At 42.5% G+C, this 19,625-nt stretch overlaps 1 protein-coding gene across 2 annotated transcripts in view; it reads right to left on the bottom strand.

Moving 5' to 3' along the window:
• The window catches only part of ric1 (RIC1 homolog, RAB6A GEF complex partner 1), a 37,964-nt gene that overhangs the window by 10,872 nt on the left and 7,467 nt on the right, over window positions 1-19,625 (bottom strand). Inside the window, exons 3-13 of one of the 2 annotated variants that reach the window (XM_083983410.1) lie at window positions 9,242-9,321; window positions 7,858-7,965; window positions 6,088-6,233; window positions 5,394-5,530; window positions 4,311-4,402; window positions 3,581-3,669; window positions 1,748-1,892; window positions 1,576-1,624; window positions 972-1,160; window positions 653-865; window positions 425-463 (exon numbers count right to left, since the gene is read on the bottom strand). In XM_083983410.1, the coding sequence (XP_083839536.1) occupies window positions 425-463; window positions 653-865; window positions 972-1,160; window positions 1,576-1,624; window positions 1,748-1,892; window positions 3,581-3,669; window positions 4,311-4,402; window positions 5,394-5,530; window positions 6,088-6,233; window positions 7,858-7,965; window positions 9,242-9,321 (1,287 nt within the window). The remainder of the gene's footprint in view (window positions 1-424; window positions 464-652; window positions 866-971; window positions 1,161-1,575; window positions 1,625-1,747; window positions 1,893-3,580; window positions 3,670-4,310; window positions 4,403-5,393; window positions 5,531-6,087; window positions 6,234-7,857; window positions 7,966-9,241; window positions 9,322-19,625) is intronic. The other variant, XM_083983411.1, reaches the window with a different exon arrangement.

The following is a 19,625-nucleotide window of genomic DNA, read 5'->3' as shown; positions in this document are numbered from 1 at the left end:
ACACAAACATTACTTAAGTGTTAGCAAAGAATACAAACACACCAAGAAAACTCATCACAGTGTTGACAGTTTATATTGACCATCAGTATAATGCTATAATAAGTCAAGTTTGTTTGATCGTGCAGCCATAAATGATGTAAAATGGGCTTTACAGGTCTGTGACCTTGTAAAAAAAAAAATTCCGCTTATGTACACACACTTGTGGTGGCAACAAAATTTGTTTCCTTTGTCAACATTACTGCTGCTGCAGCAGCTTGGCTCACATGTGCCCTGGTTGAAATGATAACTGCAGTTAATGTTTGTGTTGCCCCGTTTAACGTGTTTGACACGCAATTTTACATTTGTTTCTATAATAACTATCTGAATAACTTCCCTGACACTTGACCTGTTCAATTAGGTAGGGAACACATATTTTCAGACTTACCCGTATAGGCCAGTTGCTCTCTAGGTATGTGCTGTGAATCTGGGGAAAAACAAAAGCAAAGAATTTGACAAAATGTAAAAAAAAAAAAAAGAAAAGAAAAAAGGTAGCTTGAGGCTGCACTTCTATGGTAGCCTGCTTGTGCGACATTTTTGAACATCAACAGTAAACTCGTTGCTTCATCATTGCGTTAATCCCATCTAACCAGGTGTGATGACTGCTCTTCCTCACCTGGACCACGTGCCAGTGCTTGTGTCCCAGTAAAGTGCTGAGTCCCTGAGAGAGAGAGGATTCGGGGTTGGGGGGGTGGTGCAGCGGGCTGCTGTCGTGTGGGTGTAAGTGGGTGTGCGGGTGAGAGTCAGAGGAGTTGTGGACCTGTGTGGGGTCACCGCAGGTCAGGTAGAGGCGGTCTTCACCATGGAGTAACACCTGCTCCTGGTTACTCTGTGGGGCCGAGAGAGCAGCAAACAGAGCATGAATGTTTAATGTGTTTCTAAGTGTGTGTGTGTGTGTGTACAAATAGATGTTGTGTTTTCATCATTCCTCTCACCGTGCATGGGTTGACTGTGAGGGCGCTCTTGATGAAGTGAAACTGCAGTATGCCGGCCTGCAGGGAGGAATGAGGAGGAGGTTCGACCATCTCCTCCTCCTCCTCCTGCTGCTGCTGCTGCTCCTCCTGCCTCCTCCTCTCCTGTTTGTTAGGGATCACCCATAGGTGATAGCCCTCTGCTCCCCAGCTCTGAAAAGGGCAGAGTGTGTTTCAGTATTAACAACGGTGGGGAAAAAAAACAACAGCAGCAAAACAAACACACCTGCCGATATTAAGAAAAAAGCATTTTAATAAGCGAAAAGCCAGGAAGGAAAAGCTCATTGTTCTAATTTGAGCAGATGTAATTAATTAATGGTGCTCAGGCTGTGTTGCTTCTGTTCCATTTCAATGAGCAGCTGTTCGTTAATAACACGGCTGAGTGGGGATTGAGTTTTAGCCACAAAACATGACCAATTCCCAAACATCTGCCTTGACTCTGATTCACCTTTATGAATATTTCAATTACTTTAATAATCTATGTGGCCTAACATCGCTTCAATATTCTCCACAGAGTCAAGAGTTTTTTATTTTTGTTTTTTAGGGACAGTATTGTTGCATTACTAACCATAGAGCTGATTTTAATGGGTTCCTTCTTGGTACCATCAGAACGATACCTGAGGGGAAAACACAAAATGCAAAAAATTATTTATATATATAAAAAAAAGAAGTTCAAAATGAATTGGATTAGAGTGTATGAGTACAAATCTGTATGTGTGTGTGTGTGTGTGTCCACCCACGCAAAGTCCTCTCCCAGAGTGCAGATGAGGTGAGCTCCAAAGACGCTCCATAGTGATAAGCCGCCACACTCCCATGTAACCATGGCAACGCTGTAGTCAGGTGACCAACAGATGAGCTTGACTGGACCCGTCTTGTTATAGATGTCTGAACAGGTGGAGAAATCAGAGCAGTCATGAGAGTTCAGAACTACTTGGTAAATGTTGTGTTTCAGTTATTGAGTATTGATTTATCTTCTCCCTGCTCCTTTCTGACCATGGGATATGAAATCATTGTGTATTATTATGTTTATTTGTTCCAACAAGGTGATATCAACTTTTCACAAAATAAAGACATGAAATGATTATAATTTATATTGTAAAAAAAAAAACACACACATTGCAGCTGTGTTTTGAAGAGATATTTTTAAATAATTAGCTGAGATCATAAATATTTGGTGTTTAACAAAGATTATTGGAAGAAAAATCTCTTAATAACACCTAATGAGTGATATTATATAATATGACAAAAACTCCAGCAGCTAAAGAAACTGCTTTGAAATGCAGTTGTGCCATTTTCTTCTTCTTGCATGGTAGCTTAGCTGTCCACATGATTTATGGCTTTAGAGCATGGCTTTCTAATAAAACCTAATTTAATTCACACAGGATTTGGTTTGGACAAAAAGAGTAACTGAGATTCTCCCTGTTGGGAGTAGGCCTCTTGTATTTTTGCTTTTTGAGGAACAGAACACGTTTATTATCTCTCTATTTGTATTATCTCTGTATTTGAGACCGTACTGGTGCTAGTGATAAGTTAGTGATAAGGCCAGGGTTCCTCCAAGGTTCACCAAGTTACATTTAAAGGCCCCATGCTGTGCACTTTTCTCTGGGTTTATTTACCTGCTGATATCCCTAACAAGATGTATCATTGGTTTTGAGTACCTGTGATCTGCTTAATATCGTCGATATTGCCCCTTTCTGTTGCCTCTTTCTGGAGTTCTAACAGGCACAGGTCATTTGGCCAATCAGAAGAGAGAATGAGAACCTCTCCTCTGATTGGCTGACTGTTTTAGAGTGGCATGTAGTCGGGCCAATCACAGGCAAGTAACTGAAACCTAAGCTGCATTCATAGAAATTGAAAAATAACAACTGGTCACGGTGGGCGGAGTTACCTTGTGTGTGACATCACAGAAAGGAGGAAGTGCTATCTGCTCGTCTCAAATAGAATGTTCCTACAAATGGGCGGTGTGTGTTTCTCCGTTTATGACCAGTTTGATGCATGGGACAGTATATACGTGGCCCAGAGACCTCCCCAAGCATGAACAAATAACCAAAATCACATTTTTCATGCCATGGGGCCTTTAAGATGTATTATTATAATAACAATGAAGTTTTTCAGTACATCTCAGAGTACAACCATAATTCCTATTGACATAATAATAAAAACATTTCAAATTGGACACAGATAAGCAGCAGACATTGGATGGATGGAATAACTAATTCAAACTAATTAATTCAGGTTCATTTAAGTGACTTCAATGACTAAACTCTCAGTTTTAACACCCACTGACAGATAGATAAATATTGGATACAAATATGTTTTTAAACTAACATTCTTCATGTTCCCAAGAAACTAAACTCCCTAAATGAACTGGAAACAAACAGATTGAGTGACGTTTACAGCTCGTACCACTAGGTGGAGCTGTGGCTTTAAATCCCACTGTAGAAACCTGGCTCAAACAGATGTGAGCTAAGATGTATACTCAAGAGAGAGCTGGAGGAATGCAAGTTATCTCAAACAGGAATTTGTGTAGGGGTGAGACAGACAAAGAGAGGGGGGAGACATATGGGTGCTACCTGGGTAGTGTTTTGGGGTGAGCTCCAGTTTGTGCGAGAGCTGCATGGATCCTGTTGTGGTGTCGATCATGTAGACCAGCACTGAGCCGCTGCAATGAGAACAAACACACTTTAAAAACAGCGCAAGTGACCGTTGGCTATAATTTGAAGCAACACCTCTGAGCGACACTTGGCGAGCTCTGAACTCCTCCCAGCCCTTGACTGCACATTCATTTGGACACGCATGCATGCACATACGCCTAAACCAACAGCACAAGCTCTAGGTAGTTATTTGGACTGTGTGTGTGTGTGACTGCAGAGGCTTAAAATGACTTTCCTCAGCTGCTGCCTACTGATATGTTAGCTAAACTCGTTCACTAAGCTCATTTAGTGGTGGAAAATCGCACCAAAGAGTAACCTGCAGTGTAATTTCAAAGGTGCACAAAAATGTTCAAAAGTCTCCCAGCACTTTGAGTCAGTAAATACAAGAAATGTGTGCGTTGTATCAATAAGGCAAAAAAAAAAAAGAAGCGAGGATGAGGAGTTCCTGCCAAGCTGGCAGATCGCACAATCCGTGAGGAGTTTCTGACAAGCACACACTAGGTAGCCTCTGCAAACACAAACTGACAGATTCTCACAGTGGACACACACCACACGGACAACAATCAATCCCTGTAACACACTTCTGCAAACAAACATGCCAATGTTGACTTCCCAACGCTGCATTGTAAAGATGCAGACGGACACGTACCTGGCGCAGCCAAAGGCCATCAGTCTGTACTTGTTGTTGACGGCCACACAGGTGCCGTCCGTGACGTCTGCGGCCCAGACGCCCTGAAGCTGCTGGACACACACAGACACACACATACAAAATCTTCATGAATTACAAATAACTACTGATGTGCATTGTGTCAGTTGGAGGTCAGCACCATGTGTTTTAACTGCCGTTTCCATTAATCACAACTAATATCTTACATTAAATCGAAATAAAACTTGAATACACATTATTAGCCCACCGCCTAGTCACAATTTTATTATAACATTTATATCTGGACACATAATGATGACCTCAACACCAACGTCCCAGTTCCAAGAACATAAATTCAATCCAAGATTTTAGAACAACTTATTAATACTGTGAAAAACGATCCTGTAGATTCAGTCATCACTGCTTAAATCAAGCCAAGATAAAGTAATAGCTCCAGGCCCTGTACTGAATCATAGTCTCATGGCATTAATAAAAAATACCGTGCAGCCTTATTTATAAAATATGAGAAACTGTTGACTTGAACAGGTTGCATCAGCGGTGAGGATTTTTTTTTTTTCTCTGGAAGTGGTTCTGTGCGTCTCTGCTCTTTGGGAACACTGAGGTAACTGGTGCTGCTGCCATCATTAAATCAAACTTTACTGAGACTGGAGAGGGCACCGACAGGCCTCTCACTAATCTTAAAAACTTGCACTCAATATGAGAAGATCACAGTGTGTTCCCTTGGCCTCTACAAATAGCTACTACATCTGTTCCTTGAGTGTTACACAAACAAACTATAAATCACACACCAATATCCTAAAATATGACTTAGTTACAGGTTCCATTACCCGGTGAAAAGAGCAGCAGGACTTTGAATTTCTTCACAGAAACACAAAGCTGAGTTATCATTGATGTTATCATGTTTATTCTGGCAGGGATTGTATTGATTTAAAAGGGGTATCGCGTAGTCATGAAGTCATACTGATTTGCATTGTAACAATAACCAGATTTTCAATGCAAAACTTGTTGTTACAATTTTTTTTGTGCTCATGTCAGACATCAGTGAGTGTGTGAGTGAGTCCTTACGTCTGCAGTGATGGTGTTGCTGAGCGGTGTGATAAAGCCCAGACGCCCGTCGCTCAGAACCACAGCGAAGCCGTCCAGAGTCACACAATACTCCATACAATGGATATACACTCCCTCCAGGTCCAGAGAGGGGCCACCTACACACACACACACACAAGCAGAAGTTTGAAGTATTCAATGCAACAACGAGACCGAATCAGGAACTGCAGTTGATGACAGGAACATGAAACAATGCATGCTTTTGGAATTAAGTAGTTCATCTTACGTTAAAAAAAAAAAAAAAAAAAAAAAAAATTGATGATGTATTCTCCAACAATATTAAAGGACAATTCCAGGCAAATTTAACCTGGGGCTATAGTTTCCTATTTTAGGTATAGAATGAATAGGAAGATTTTCTTTTTTAATTAACAAACAAGTCCACTTTCTTGTAGTAAACAAATCCCTCGGTGTATGTTTGAATAGCCATCTGACGGTGTCTGTGAAAAAACGTGGTTTTGTTGGATGTAAATAGCCTAAACAGCCTAAGATCTGTCCGCTCCCATTATACGCTGCTGTGGCGATGCATAACAGGAGCAATTAAAGAGAAAATCTTCAGATTCGTTCTTTTAGACCTAAAATATTAGGAAACTATGGCTGGATTTGCCTGGAACTGCCCGTTAAGTGGTTTGCAGACAACTAGAATCACGGGTCAAACCTCGAGCAGACTGCAGGTCTAGTGAGAAGGGGATCGTAGTGAGGCAGATGGCTTTGCGTCCGTTGCTGCCTATGCCGTCCCAGTGCAGCACGTGGAGGTAGCCGTCTGCCGTGCACACCAGCAAGTCCTCCTGGAGGGACTGCAGACTGGTGGGGAGAGGACACACAGAAATAAGGGATTTGATTCAAAAGATTAAAATGTGGTATAGTATATAGGTAGTAAAATAAATAAATTTAAAAAAATGCATGTGTGTGTGTGTGTAGGGGGAGTGGGAACAAGATAACAAACAGCAGAGTGTCAGAAAACAGTAGACTAGTCATCATCCAGCTGTGTCCTCTGTGACTGAGGCCTGAAGGTTTTACTGGTCAGTTGTGATGAGGCCACATCGCTGACAGTGCCAAGACTTACTGTCTTCTAACACACGACAGAACAAACTGCGTCTGTGTGTGCGTGCATAGCGCCTCATTGTCTTCCCGAAAAGTACGAGGGGCCAAAGACTGACGGTGACACAATGGGACAACCGAGGGACGAAAAGTAGGAGTCAGAAAGGAGAGACAAGCACAGGGAGACAAAGGGTGTAAAAAGCGCAGAGGAGGAGGAGGGAGTGACTTTTACGGTACTTTCACAGCGGGGGACACCCACTCATCTCCTGCACCATCAAGCTGTGCCTGTGAAACACTGACAGAGCGCTCTCATTCACTTGACTACCCTATAATCTAAGCTACAATGTCTAGTGCAGGCAGCAGCACAGAGGAGATGTGACAGATGAACACACTGAGCATGAAGGACGCACACAATACAACCGTGGGACGAACACAAAAAAAAGTGAAATAAAGAAAGTTGAGCAGATAACTGGTGGCGTGACAGGTCTCATCATTCACCAACACAAAGATGTGGGGGAGATAAGCAGGGAAAGCGAAAAACAAGAAGAAAAACACTAAAAAAAAACCACTGAAACTTTCACAGACTGCGAGAACCACAAAGGACAAAAACAAGATAACACTGGGCTGTTGCTCTCATCCAGCAGACTCAAGTGTTGTTGCTTAGTCTTTAGTTATTTCTCAGTGTTTGGCAACGGTGATACCAACTTCAAAGTTGATGGTTTAACCAGGATTATAGCAATTCTGCAGATCAACCTGAACGCTGACTTCTTCTTCTTGAGTCTAAAAACTTGTTCAGAAAATGTCTGAGGCTGATTTGAATCCTTGATATCTCAGTTTCACTCTGTGTTTACAACTAACAGAGCAGAGAGGCACATCCTGTCTACTCTTCTCCGACTTCCCATGAGACAAAGAAGAGAATTTTTCGAGCCATTACTCCGAGGCAAATGCCTTTCACAGACACACAAAGTGTGGGTCGCGAGTAGCAGCCACAACAATGGTGGAATTTCTTTAAATATCCACATGGGAGACAGAACAAAAACAATGTAAATGCCTTTCAAATCAGGAGGTCGAAGTAGGCTACAGGCTTTAAACGTACAACACAACGTGGATCTGTGTCAAAGACACTGAAAAACAAGCACGTTTTTTTTTCCTGTCGTTGATTTCAAAAGAGAGACAACTGTGTACATGAAAAAGAAAAGAAAACAATAACGTTTGCTTCGTTTACTGGAGAACTTTGAGTTGCGACACGCAGTGAGTTTCGGTTTGGGTGCGCATGAACTTGATGACACAAGCAGGATGAAGAGTGAGGGTAAAGCAGGAGGCAGACACAACAAGAAGAAACACACTGAACCAGAGAGACTGAGGGCAACAAGAGAGCAGCATCTACCTGGTGATGGGGGCCTCCAGATCCACGGGCTTCTTCATCTCCAATGACAGAGCGGGGGCACATTGCTCCTCCTTGTAACCCGGGGTTACCTTCACACGAGGACTTCCCCTGTGCGAGCAAACACATTGATAAAGCACGTATATTAGTTTTACTGATGTGTGAAGAGAAGTGCCGAACCTCCTGCATCCACAACCCATAGGGCCGATAAGAACTCCGTCTGATGTGCCTGGACTTGTCCCACCACCTTCGCTGGTATGCTGTCTAGGAATGCAAGAGGCGCACGTCCACACACACACACACACATACACAGTGCAGACACAAAGGCATACAAATCCACAATACATTTATGCTTGAATGACACAATGCAGAGGAACTGAACACAGTATCGCCTGCAGAAATGTGCTTTTTTTCTCCATGGTTTGGATGGATACCATTGTTTTGAGAAGGTGGTATACAGTGGTATTGTAGACAACAGCATGCCTCCTCATTGGCTCAGCCATAGCGAGTGAGGCCCAGGAATAAAGTGGCCTTCACAGGGCCCTGACCTCAACCCCATAAACACCTCTGGGGTGGATTGCAAAGCCAACAGTGCCCAACCTCAATGCACTTAATCCCTGCAGCCAGGTCCACATACAGGATGGGTTTAACCTCGAGGTGGTTCACATCTACTTCTGACTGTGTTGTGTATTTGTCCCGTCAAAAATGCCGTTATAGCTGCTGCGGCGATTAGCCTCTAAAATTTCACGACCTGCTTTCATCAACCATCCACAGCAAATTACACATTTGGTCACACATGAGCAAATTCCACCTAAGAGGGTTTGGCAGCGAAGTGCTCTTGTATTTCTTCTTCTGGCATTGTTTTCCAGCTGTGCTGACAGACAGCTGCCACCTGATGAGACGACTCCCACGGTTTCCCACTCTTGGTGTAATGAGGAACTTAAAACTCTCTTAAAAAGTAAAACTGCAGCCACTAAAAATTACTCAAAGGGTAAAAAAAAAGTAGTTGAAGTTAATTCTTTGTATATAAATGAATTCCTGTTTGTTTATAACATTAATGACATTATAATTTGTTGTTTAATTAGTAGTCAGGACAAACCTGGGATAGCTGCTGTTTCCACTGATTTATTTAAACAGCCAATAATTAGCATTGCCCAGTAGCTGTGTTTTGTATAATGCAACATTTAACCCACAGTTGTTACTGGTAAGGTAACAGTCATGATAATGATGGTTAATGGCTCTTTAAAGGACACGTGATTTGTTGATGTTGTTGTGGCCCTGAAAGCTAAAGCTTGGCCTCTTTCACTCGGCTTACTTTACATAAGCATGTGTGTATGAATGTGTGTGCCAGTCTGTGTGTGTGTGTGTGTGTGTGTGCTGCACTCACTTTGGATAGACAGGCTCATAGAGATACTTGTCATCTCCGCCACCCAGCACGTCAAACAGGAGGATGTAGCCTTTGGCAGTCTGAAAAAAGAACACACACAGAGAAAAAGACTTGTCACTAAAAGAACAGATCAGTTTATTTGCTTTCGAACTATTTTATCATCAGACAGGGAGACGGAAAGTGAAGTGTTAAGACACTGAGAAATGTGGTTTGGGGGGCTGCTGCTTCTCTTGTGCTACTTGATGATTAGTGTTTAATTGAGGTGTTGGGTCAAACACTACAGTCACTGCTCCTAACTGGTTCATATTGGTTGGTGCCTGGTTTTGGCTGCTTCACATTGACGGCCCAGTGTGCTCTTGTTAAAACAGGACCTTTGATCATGCTGGTTATCTCAAGAAAAACACTGATGCATACAGTATGTACTATTGTTGCCTGAATTGGCGAAGTCCAACTGAATCCCTGGACAAACATTTCTGCAGCTCTATTTTTAGTAGAATGAGATCATCAGTAAGAAGTCTTAATCAGTCTGTAGGCGTATTTCATGTTCAAGTAGTTTTCTACATCTCTTAAGAATAATCCTGCAAAGGATAATATGTACAACACAACCAGTGACTGTCATAGTAAACAAAACATTTGTATTCACAGGGAACGCTGGTTGACATTTCCCTGCACTGCACAGGCCTGGACAGGCTGAGCCGCTGCCTATTCATTAATTCTGAAGACTCAGGTTACTAAAAAAAATGCATTTAAATACGCCTCTTTGGCCTATTATTATTATGCTGCATCAACTTCCTGACTGTGTATATGCAGGTCTTAACTGCTGCTTTTACTGATAATGATGCTCAAAAACTAAATTAATCAGCAGCAAACAGCTGAAGCACACACACACGCTCCAGGCTCCATTTGGTGAGGAAGCTCAAACCATCTATCGTGGCAAAATAATAGTAAAGTACAATGTGCATGCAGCAGTGCAGGGTCGTTTTTTTCCACAAGTGCTCGCACACACACACAGTGCTGTCAAGGAAACTGCTGAAATTGAGCCCGTAGACTGAAACATGACACGAAACCTGATCTGGACTCAGACTCCACTGTCAGCGATAATGTGCCATGGTTTTGCAAGGGGGCTGTGCACAAAAAGGCTTCTGTCATGCAACAGAATCGGCTCGAACCAGAGTGAGTTTGACACATCGACCGTAGTTTCTACTATTAAACAATGTTTTATTCAGTCGCGACTTGCGCTTCAACTGTACGTCGTTGTTTTTTTTTGCTCATATTTCGTGGCGGCGCACTGAAGTAACCCTTGACTTTTCTAGTGCAGTGACAGCGCCGCTGGTAGCAGGCCAACACATCACCACAGCAATGAGAGAGGACCCAAGTCAGAGAGAGAGAGAGAGAGAGAGAGGGGATAAAGCCAGCAGCAACATGAGGCTCGACTAGAAAAGAGCAACCGCAGCCAGAGACGGGACAGGGAGCCAAGACTGAGGCCTGCTAAACACATCAGCAGCCTCGGAGCTCAACAGAGCTGCTGATGTACACGAAGACAAAACTGCTCGACAACAACACTTGAACAGGCAGAAAGTCTACTTCAGAGAGACAAGAAAGTGTCAACAACTAAATAAATATATTTAATCTATTGCTGTTCATTAGGGTAATATCTGAATACTAATAATACAACAATAATCTAAACTGTTATTGTGGTAATTGATGTAATAATTGTGGCAGAATATTCAAAGACGTCTCCAACAAACCCAGTTTGTGAAAACAGTGCCGTCCACATATTTGTCCAGGCAGACAGTGATGACAGGGTCAGCAGCATCAAGTCAAACATCAGCCAGATGTGCTGGAGTGAGTGGTTATATTTACTTCATCCCGTATGAAGTTCCTACGCCTCAGCAAAAACATGGGGATCTGTTTGTTAACTGATAAACACAACGCCAGTGATAAGACTGCACTGTAGACAAAATCACCAGCCTCAAAAGACAATATTTACTTAAATCTCAAGAGATGCTCTGCAAAACTAAAACGCATCCGTGACCTTTATAATACATAGTTACATACCTCCCATCAAGCTCAGTGCTCATGATCCCGATTCAGTCTTTTGGTTGACAGGAAATACAGGATTGATACTTTTGGGCAAACGAATGAGCAACACACTAGAAATGTGTGGCTTCCACTAACAAAATGATAATGAACTAAACCAGAGAGTACAAGTAGGTGCAACTGATTTAAATGGTACTTGATTTCCTTTTGCATCAGGGCCTATAACAGAGTCTGATTGTTGGGAAAAGTGAGAACAGTGGACTGGAGAGGTCACTGTTACTCTGATTGTTTAAAAAAAAAAAAACTCTGCGTATTGACAGCAGTGAAAGAACCACTTCATTTTCATGTTGGCACTTCAGAGTGTAGGATGATCACAGTAGGACATGGTCTCATTACAATGACCTAGTTAGCTATTACTGCCTATTTGCCTAATATGCTCATGTAGTCCACGTGTGAATACGAGTTCTAGGCGCTCCAGGAGTGCAGACCTCCACCAAGGCAGAACAATTCTCTGTATTTGTTATTTCAACAACAGGAAATGTTTGGGATTTTTTTTTTTTAAACTGCAGCTGTTTCCAGATCTGCATCGAAACAGACAAAAAAGTCAGTGGGACATTTTGTAGACATTCAAAACTGTCACACATGAATGCATATTTTTTTCCATGGCTTTCCTGCCAACCATCATCGCCACTTGGGGGAGGGGCTGTTGAAGAAAAGAGCGTACAGAGCGGCGGAGGGTCTGTATCTTTGCGTATAATCAGATAAAAGTTGGGAGGAAAGTTCACTTCATAACTCTGAAGCCCTTTCAATTTGAAGTCTTCAATCCCAGGAGCCCCCCCCCACTGAGCTCAGCCCTTATACTCGCACATCCCAACAAGTCCTCGCTCCCGGAGGAGGGGCCATGCAGGCTCTCAGAGAAGGAAGCGCGAGTGTGACTGGTGAGCTACTGTACTTCAAAAGCATGTCAATTACAAGAGGCAGGGAATCTCAGCGGAGTATCAAAAGATGGGAGGGGGGAGGGGCGGGAAAACTATTTGGCAACCTAAGAAAAACTTCAGTGGTGTCTCCCACTCTCAACATCTCCTGCCTTTCATCTGTAATTTGATCGCACCACATACATGAAAGCACACAGCCATTCATCTTTTCATGAGACTATGATTAGGTTTAATTCAACTCGTCCTCTCAGATAAGTGTTAAACTGTGGATGAAAGAGACGGGTGATAAAGAGAGAAGGACCACAACTGAGCGGCATCCTATATCCCTCAGACTCCTGGGAGACTGCTGGGATGTTCACACATACGGGAGGGATGGATAAATTTGGTCATTGTCAAGTGAAGCCCAATAAACACAAAGATTCAAAAGGCCCAGCACCAGCACCAGCACAGAGGAAGTTAGAAAAAACAAAAAAACATCTCTCTTTCTATCCTCTGACAAATGGGAGCTGCAGCTCCTAAACCAGCTGGTGGTTTCCTCAAGAGTCCTTCATGAGTCTGCAAAATAGGACGCATCTACAAATGCCAAGGCCAGCTGAGTTCCTGCTGCAGATATGGAGCCACAATGCCAGTCGGAGGCCCAGTGTTACAAAACATACTAACAAGAGGCTTATTCAGTGATTTGTCAAAGGCCAGCAGCACAGCATATGATGGGCCTCTCTCGCTTCCTCATACTGGCAAGTTTCGACACTGGAAAACAACTTCCCCACTTGGATGCGCATTTAAAAATGATGTCATTTGTGGTAAACAAGACAAAGTAACCAGCTTTTAAAAAAAATGTCATTTAATCAATAAACTATGCTTTCCTACATCGGGCTGCTCACTTATACTAAAAAATATGTCAGCCTTGTCAAGAAGTATGGCGAAGAGCAGGGGAGAAATTCGACTGTAACCCAAATGTATGTGCATGTGTGTTTCAGATTACTGCAGTAGATGAAAATACATCTTGTGATGTCCTGCTTTAACCCAGTTTCCCCTAATAAATTGTGGGCATGCATGTATAGATATATTTGCAAAAACTAAAAAATGAGCTGTGCATAGTAAATGATGCTGTAATTACAGGGTTCAAGGCAGCAGGGCTTTAGCTCTCGTCTTCTCACACTTCCTCCTCTTCAGTTTCCACTTCAGCGCTAATCACGATTTGATGCCGCATTTGACAGTGCTGAACATCAAAGGCCTGACTTAAGGCTGCAGCTGTAAAACACAAACAAATAGAAATGTGAAAGTGGAAAATGCTGACTGGTGGTGGTGACTACTCTAGTTCAGACTTGCAAGTCGAATGAAAGACTTTCAAAAGTCTTTGAAAAGCAGAGAAAGAGGTCATCAAGAAGTCATCAGAAAAACTATACACGGTGTAGCAGTGCACTGAGGCTTTCCCTCCGCATGTTTAAACACGCTCCAGACGTCCACAACACTGGGAGGGCTTGTAAATTCATCTGTGGAGAATGCCTGAAGTTAAGTGCTCTTTTACAAAATGTGAGATCACTCACACAATTCGTAAACATAAGTACATCCCAGTGGTGTCAATGAAAAAATGTGAATGAGCAAAATATTCCATGTGTTTTGCTGAGGGATAAGCAGCTACCAGCAGGGACTTCACTGCGCACAAGAATAAACAGTAGAAAAAGCAAAGCATGCAACGGCAGAGCAGAGATGTGTGGTGTGCATCTGTGACTGCAGTTTTCACTGAAGGTTTTCTGAAGGCACAGCTGCCAGGTAGTCTTGACAGAAGCAGGAGTAGACAGCTGATACATCTCATTACCATCAATTTCTGTTTCTTTAGGGTTGATTACAGGAGTGCGGGTGATAGCAACTGAAAGATCACCCAGTAAAATACTTCCGCAGATGCCTTGTCTTACTAAAAAGGGTGGGAATTATGTGCATTAGGTAGCTAAATCCAGTCTATTTTGGGTAAACTGGTGTGTCTTTGGGAGCAGAGAAATAAAAGTGCGAAGCCAAAGTAAACTCTTAAATGTAACTATATTATACAGCAAAGCAAGACATAATGATAACGCATATATTGGAGTGAGATTAGGAAAAATATATATATAATAATAAAGAAAACTGCAAGTGCTTGGTCACTGGAAACGTCTTGGGTGAAAACACTTTCCCGAGAGCTGCTGTGAGAGCGTCTAAAAACAGAGAGGGAACATTTTGGCCTCGGACAGATCCCAAAACACACACAAGAAGAGCTAAATGCTAAAAACTATTTCCCCTGTTTAAAGAATTTCATCCCGTCTTGACTCCTGCCACACAGAAAAATGTCCATCCCTTTTGCTCCGTCAATTGCTTTTACTCTCTCCCATACACACAGACACACACAAACTTAGCTAAAGATAGTCATAGCCACGGTTTAGGAGGGTGATTACGTTAGCCTCGAGGTCTGCAGGGTGTGTGAGCAGCCAAACATCTGGGAAACAGCTGGTAAGAACTACTGCCTGGGCAACGCTGGTCTTTATTGTTTTGCAGCCCCGGCTTCTTGAAGTCTGCTCGCTCTGTGATTAAACAACAATACTAACGAGGGTGAGAAAAGTTATGGGTTCTTGTGTGCGCCTAAACAGAAAAACAACTTTGATTTATTTAACATGTGAAACCGTCAGACCATTTATAGAATCCATTGCACATTTAAAACTGACGTAGGGCACCACCATGATGAGGATAAGTGGGACTTCCCTTTTTAAACCATAACATATATTACTCTCATTCACCCGACAGTACATGAGCTACTTGTAGCGATATAAATGTATCGACGGCTGAGCAGAGCACAGCTGGTTGGGGATGTGGCAGGTCTGGGGTCAGCTTTATGTAAGAGGAAACCTACTGCTACAACGCTGATTCAGATTTAGCTGCTTTACTTCCTGCCTTAGAAGAAGTTACAGGTGAGAAAATGCTATATAGGATTGTAAAAACGAAACTTTACATTGCTGGAGTCAGAAAAACTGTCTCTACTCAGAAGTTCTCACAATGACTTGAGTTCTACCGAGCACTACGATTGGACCCAAAGCTCTTACCCAAAACATTTCCTGTTTGAAAGTACTATATGCAAGTAGCACAGAGAATAAACATGAAGAAGCTAAAAACACCACATAAAATAAGAAGACTCTCCCAAAAGGCAAATCAATTTTGATTAAATGATTTGAGATGAGAGCGGCGTCAGCGACTAATGATCATGAGGGCTTCATTACAGTTGGAGCTGGAGCTTCACACTCAGCCAGCAACACTGCTGGAGGGATCTCTGCAGCAAAAACACAGTTTGTGGTTGTCACAGCGTTTTTTCTCTCTCTCTCGAGTCAATACATTTTTTTGTCTCACAGAAGGAACTTTTTGAATACGTACGCACAAACTAAGACGGAGTACTGCCACTCCTCCCAGTCCCAACATGCATTCTGAACACTTTTCAGATCAGTGGGAACTGAACTCTGTGTCTGTGGCACCCAGGTAGTCAGTGAACAAGTATGCCCCGGTATTTTTGGTATCTCCTGCACCTGCTCCCTGTTGTGTTTGGCTGGGTGGTCCTGGGATAGGGCCTAACTTACTGCTTTCCCAGACACATTCACAACATCCAGTCATGTGTACTTTGGCGTCCCTCCCGGACGATAGGACTGAGAAGGAGGCAGAGACGGAGGTCGAAGGGTTATACTGATATTTTCTATTGAATGATGTTGCCTTCACTACTTTGAATCAATCTTCCACTTATTTGTTGACACGAACAAGCAATTAAAACACTTACAATAACGCCTTTAGAGACCTCTGAAATGTGTTGCAGAATGAAAGTTTCCATCCATTGTTTTCCCAACAGCCTTATTTCCAGGGCATTCTCTGGCATTTCAAGGACAAATATCAGAGAGAAAAAACATAGTGATGTTGTGCCTTTGCACATTGAGGCCTGTGTGGTGTTGCAACCCTTGTAACACACGACACACTGCTTCCAACAGATTGGCCTCAAGGACGGGTGGCAGTGTTTTGGGACAAATATGTGTTGCTGCCTGACACACGACTTCTAAACAGCATCTTGTGCCCTTGACAGGATTTCCTGGCTGTGTTCAGAAAAAACGATTTGGGTCGAGGTTTTGATTAAATATTACATAAGCTAAGCTACATTACACTGAACTATATGCTTTCAAAAAGTATGTAAAACATACAGCCCTTTTAAAAATTATTTTATATAAAAATAGCTATATCCTAAAACTACAAATGTATATTAAAAAATACTCTGACTGAGCACAATGGAAGTGTGAAAACAAGAAGTATGATAATACAGTGTGTTTATGGAGAATATGGAATAGATTAACAATTACTTGTTAATTACTAAATAGGCAGACATGATTATAGAAAGTCAACCCTTAGTCTTAGATATGGTATTATTCACTGTTCTCAGACATATATCTTATGTTGTATTTTTATATACACAATCACACAGGTTTTACAGTAACAGAAAGTCTCACGGAGAGATTCATATTGTAAATGTATTTTGGTTAAAATGAGGCAAACACAGGTTATTAAATCCTCTTAATAACAGTAACATTGACAAGGCAGATCACAGAGGCCTCACACTTACAATCGTGGACACAAGCGAACACGAAGCAGTAGCTGCTAATGACTCCAATGAACCAACTCTCAGCGTGCACTTTGTTTCGATGCCGTCTGCTGGTGTTCTGGGTGTCGGTGGTCGCTCTCTATTTGTTGCTGATCACACAGCCTTTGGAAGCTGATTGAGTCATCTGCTGACTCGGGGCCACTTGCCTTGTGTGAGATTACCGAGACCGAGACACTTCCTTCACACCGTCAACTTGGCCAGCTGCTGCGTTGAGCTCAGCATAACAATCACAAGTGACAGTAACGAGAAAAAAAAAACGTCAGAGAATGCCGTGCCGTGAAGTTCAGCCGTCCCCTGTTGCGCAAAAAAGGTGGAGTGTCATAATTTTCGATGCATTACATCACTACACATCTGGTTCTCATTATCAGTGCTTGTCTGTGTCAAAGGGCGCTCTCTTGGTTATTCTTTATCAAGGCTGTAACACGGGAGAGAATCACTCCCAACGCCGTGCTGGTTCGCTTTCTGGTGAATACTAGAACAAAGTTATAATCATTAACGTTTAATGTCAAACAAAGGCATCAGACGATCAGCAACACCAACCAGCTGGATCAGAGCTTCTATCGCAGACTTATACTCATAATCTTTCTGTTTATTCACATGAAGATCCTAAGATAAACCGAACCGATTTCACTACCACTGCTCGGGCTCCTCTGTCTGCCTCGACATGTTTGACACGGCAGATGAAGCATCCGCCTGTTCCTCCTCTGAACTCACAGCATGTATTAAAGGCAGCAGCACAACACAACACAGACAAGGCTCATTACCAGGGATTACATGTGATAAGAACGATTTATATTAAACCATGAAAATAATTAACATGCCGTTCTGAAAATAAATAACAGCGTCTCAGTAAATCCGGTCATGATATACTCTGTTGCCTTGAGGGACGCTCTGCCACCTGAGGGCATCAAAACCTGCTGTCTCTCTGTGAACATCACCGCTGTTTATGAACTAATATTATGAACAAGTAGTGCTGTATTTTCTCTTGACCTTAGTGGAAAGAGTGGACACGGCAAAGGTTGATAGTTGTCAATGGAGAGTGGACTTTCACTCTTCACATCTTCAAAGCAATGTATATTGAATCTCTGCCTACACTAATGCTGAAAAAAAAAGCCTAAACACTGAGAGCTGATTTCATGTTATAGATTTTCATGGTTAAGGATCTGAACTGTAATAGATACGATGTTCCAACTGGAGGCTGATAGCGGAGGAGAGATCTGGCTAAACTAACATCAATAAGCTTGTGTGGGCTTACATGCGGGGACATGCTGGTGAGAACATCGGCACTTCGTCTACATGGAAATGAGCATGAATTTTTAAGCTTTGTGGGCTGATCATTTGCATTTTCTTCTGGTTTTGGCTCCATCTCCACAGTTTACCCAAGGCAGGCTGGGTTTATAATGATAGCAAGGAAGATCCTGGAGCAGAATTTTCATCATCATTTCAACAGGGAAAGAAAAAAAACAGGGGGAAAAAAAAAAACAACAGGCTGTTTCTGGTTCTCAACACGTTCTGCGTTCGCGTAGGGGCGGATTTGAACCCGATTCACAAACCGCACAAAAATGAGGCCCTCTCCATCGCTCGAAAGAGCTGAGGTAGACAGATCCTTTTAGATGGCTCTTCCCAGTTTGCCCACAAGCCTGACCTGTTAAGAATGAGGTCGAGGTTCAAGGGCAAAGGTGACTGACGCCCACAAGATCATGATCTGGCTACACTGATTTAATTATAAGCCACTGAACAAAAACAACCTGATTGAGAGAGAGCTACTGTTTCACTTTCACAGAAAGTACTGGGATCAGCAGAGGACAAAGTGCGACTCATCTGTCGATTGGAAGAAGAAGCAGAGTGTGACTGAAGCGTCTGAGTATTGTCATCTTGATATGTGACAGTCCAGTCTGTTTAGTGAACCCTGATTGCTTTATCTACAAATTACTGCCACTTTGGCAATTTCAGGACGTTACTGTTGGATCCAATTGTTTTTAACTTGAATAGCCAACTGTGCACTTCCAGATGAAGCAGTATACGGCTAAGTCGTAACCTTTTAGAGCTTAAATTGTTGTGCAAGTCACTGCCCCGGCAGCGCTAAAACCCGGAGATACTGGTGACCTTTTGTGAGACGCACACACCTGAATTGATGACAATACAAGTCAGAGCACATCTAGCCTCAGGTATCGCATTCCTTTTCATCCTACACATTGAGCCAGGCAGCCTTTCTCACAGTTTCCTTACTTCAGGAGAAATGTCGTCAGTGTAGCTGGAGTGTCTGTCTAGCAGGATCATATGACAAGCAATTACTTAAGAAGATGTCCGTGTGACTGGGAGTGTAGGAACTGAAAGATTGTTCACACTGAATCAGATACAATTCTCTACCATTTTAATCTGTTCATTTCTTCAGGTTTCTATTTTCTTTACAGTTACTTTAATGCATATAATTCTACTAACTTCATATTGTTGCCCACTGCTGCTCGTGGTGTGTGATCTGTGTGCGATTGAAAGTGAAGTTGTGACACTGTGAAGCAAGCTCAGGGACTGTGTTTCAGTTCTCAGCTCTCACTGCCACGGGAATACCTTCCCCATATCTGGAGCTCAGCAGAACAGTAAAAAAAAATAGGGCAAACTGCTGTTTAGAGACATGCAGCTACGCTTTCATTTTCTTCTTTAAAGCATTTGTCATGCTCGTTCTACTTTTACGCACTACAGCAACAAAGAATCCGCATACAATTCTACTGTCAGTGACCGATTACTGAAGCATCTC

Source organism: Trachurus trachurus (assembly GCF_905171665.1).
Source record: "Trachurus trachurus genome assembly, chromosome: 12".
Classification (NCBI taxonomy): domain Eukaryota; kingdom Metazoa; phylum Chordata; class Actinopteri; order Carangiformes; family Carangidae; genus Trachurus; species Trachurus trachurus.
Note: the sequence above shows the minus strand (reverse complement) of the source record. Positions and strands in the feature narration are given on the sequence as shown.